This window comes from Primulina huaijiensis, unplaced genomic scaffold (genome assembly GCF_012295235.1).
Source record: "Primulina huaijiensis isolate GDHJ02 unplaced genomic scaffold, ASM1229523v2 scaffold205992, whole genome shotgun sequence".
In the NCBI taxonomy this organism is placed as follows: Eukaryota; Viridiplantae; Streptophyta; class Magnoliopsida; order Lamiales; family Gesneriaceae; genus Primulina; species Primulina huaijiensis.
This window is the reverse complement of record NW_027354293.1, coordinates 1-1,481: the sequence shown is the minus strand read 5'-3', so window position 1 is coordinate 1,481 and position 1,481 is coordinate 1. Positions and strand designations below refer to the sequence as shown.

General features: G+C 40.1%; 1 protein-coding gene across 1 annotated transcript; it reads left to right on the top strand.

Annotated features, from left to right (window-relative positions):
- Positions 1-775: 775 nt before the first annotated feature.
- Positions 776-1,478, top strand: LOC140966403 (chalcone 4'-O-glucosyltransferase-like; the record flags this gene model as incomplete). The annotated part of the gene is made up of 1 exon (XM_073426699.1): positions 776-1,478. A coding segment is annotated over exon 1 (666 nt), but the record flags the coding sequence as incomplete, so codon positions are not given.
- Between the last annotated feature and the right edge of the window lie 3 nt (positions 1,479-1,481).

The window sequence follows — 1,481 nt, the reverse complement described above, 5'->3', positions numbered from 1 at the left end:
TAAAAAGTAATAATTTTTTATGGATGACCCAAATAAGATATCCGTTTTAAAGATGACCCAAATAAAAGATTCGTCTCATAAATTACGACCCGTGAAACCGTCTCACACAAATTTTTACCCAAAATTTGGGAGTTGGATGACAATTTGTTTAAGTGACTGGTAGATTTTTACACAAGTATCAGGAAGAAATTTGTGGGTAGCAGAAGGTGAGCGGGAGAAAGAAATTTTATTTGATTTGAAATTGGCTTGGGGTGGCTTTTTTGATCCTTCCCAAAAACCGATGGCTCAAGTAAATGAAATTTTGGGCCACATGGTTACAAATGGGTAAAATGAGATAAAATTTGGTTTTATATACAACAAGTACTTTGGTCCGATAGACCAATGTTTGCGAGGGGGTGGGGTATTTGTTGAGATTATATTTTAATAAGTTCCAAATTTAGACGATCTCAAAACTTAATCTAGCCCAGAAAGAAGAATTAAATGATGTGAATATAGAAAGAGATCGTGAGAAAGAAACGTGGACAAATCGTGAATGACGGAGAGAGTGGAAAAACCGATAGTGCGGTGAAGAAAATAAAGGCATCTGCCAAATAATAGCGACACACATTCAATCAATCGTGCAAATTCTAACAAGCTCCCTACTGACTTTTGAAATTTTTAGTCCAAGCGTTGTAATAGCATTTATAAAAGTTAATATTGAGAGTCAGAGTTTGGCTTGTGCTTGCACAGCATCACCTACAGTGGTACCACCACTGTAGGTGATCCGGGTCCCTATTATTGAGTGTATATAAACATGAAGGTAGACGCTCTGAATGACTGCCCCTTTCGTTCTCTCTAATTTTGGTATTTTATCAACAATGGCGGAAACAATTGTCCTTTATTCTACGCCGGAGCACCTGAATTCCATGCTAACACTTGCAAAATTCATTGCCAAACACCACCAAGAAGTCCATATCACCATCCTCTGCACTGCTTCCACCTCCGCCGCAGCCGCAGTCGCCGCGATCCCCTCAATAACCTACCTCCGCCTCCCCGACGCTGTAACCCCCCCTGCAAATCATGAAATTCATGCCGTTGAACTCTTATTCGAAATCCCACGTCTCCACAACCATATATTAACCGAAGCCCTTCAAGAAATATCCAAGAAATCAAGAATCAGAGCTTTTGTCGTTGATTTCTTTTGTAATTCAGCTTTTGAAGTTTCTAAAAGCTTGAATATACCCACTTACTACCATATCAGCTCCGGTGGATATGGCCTTTGCGTGTTTCTCTACTTTCCAACTATTCATGAAACCATTCGTGAAGACATAGGAACATTGAACGATTTTCTTGAGATTCCTGGGTGTCCACGAGTTCACTCATCGGATTTTCCCATTGGAATGCATTTTCGAGAGAGCAACATCTACAAACACTTTCTGGACACTGCAATTAACATTGGAAGATCGGATGGAATCCTCGTGGACTCGTTTGATGCGCTCGAG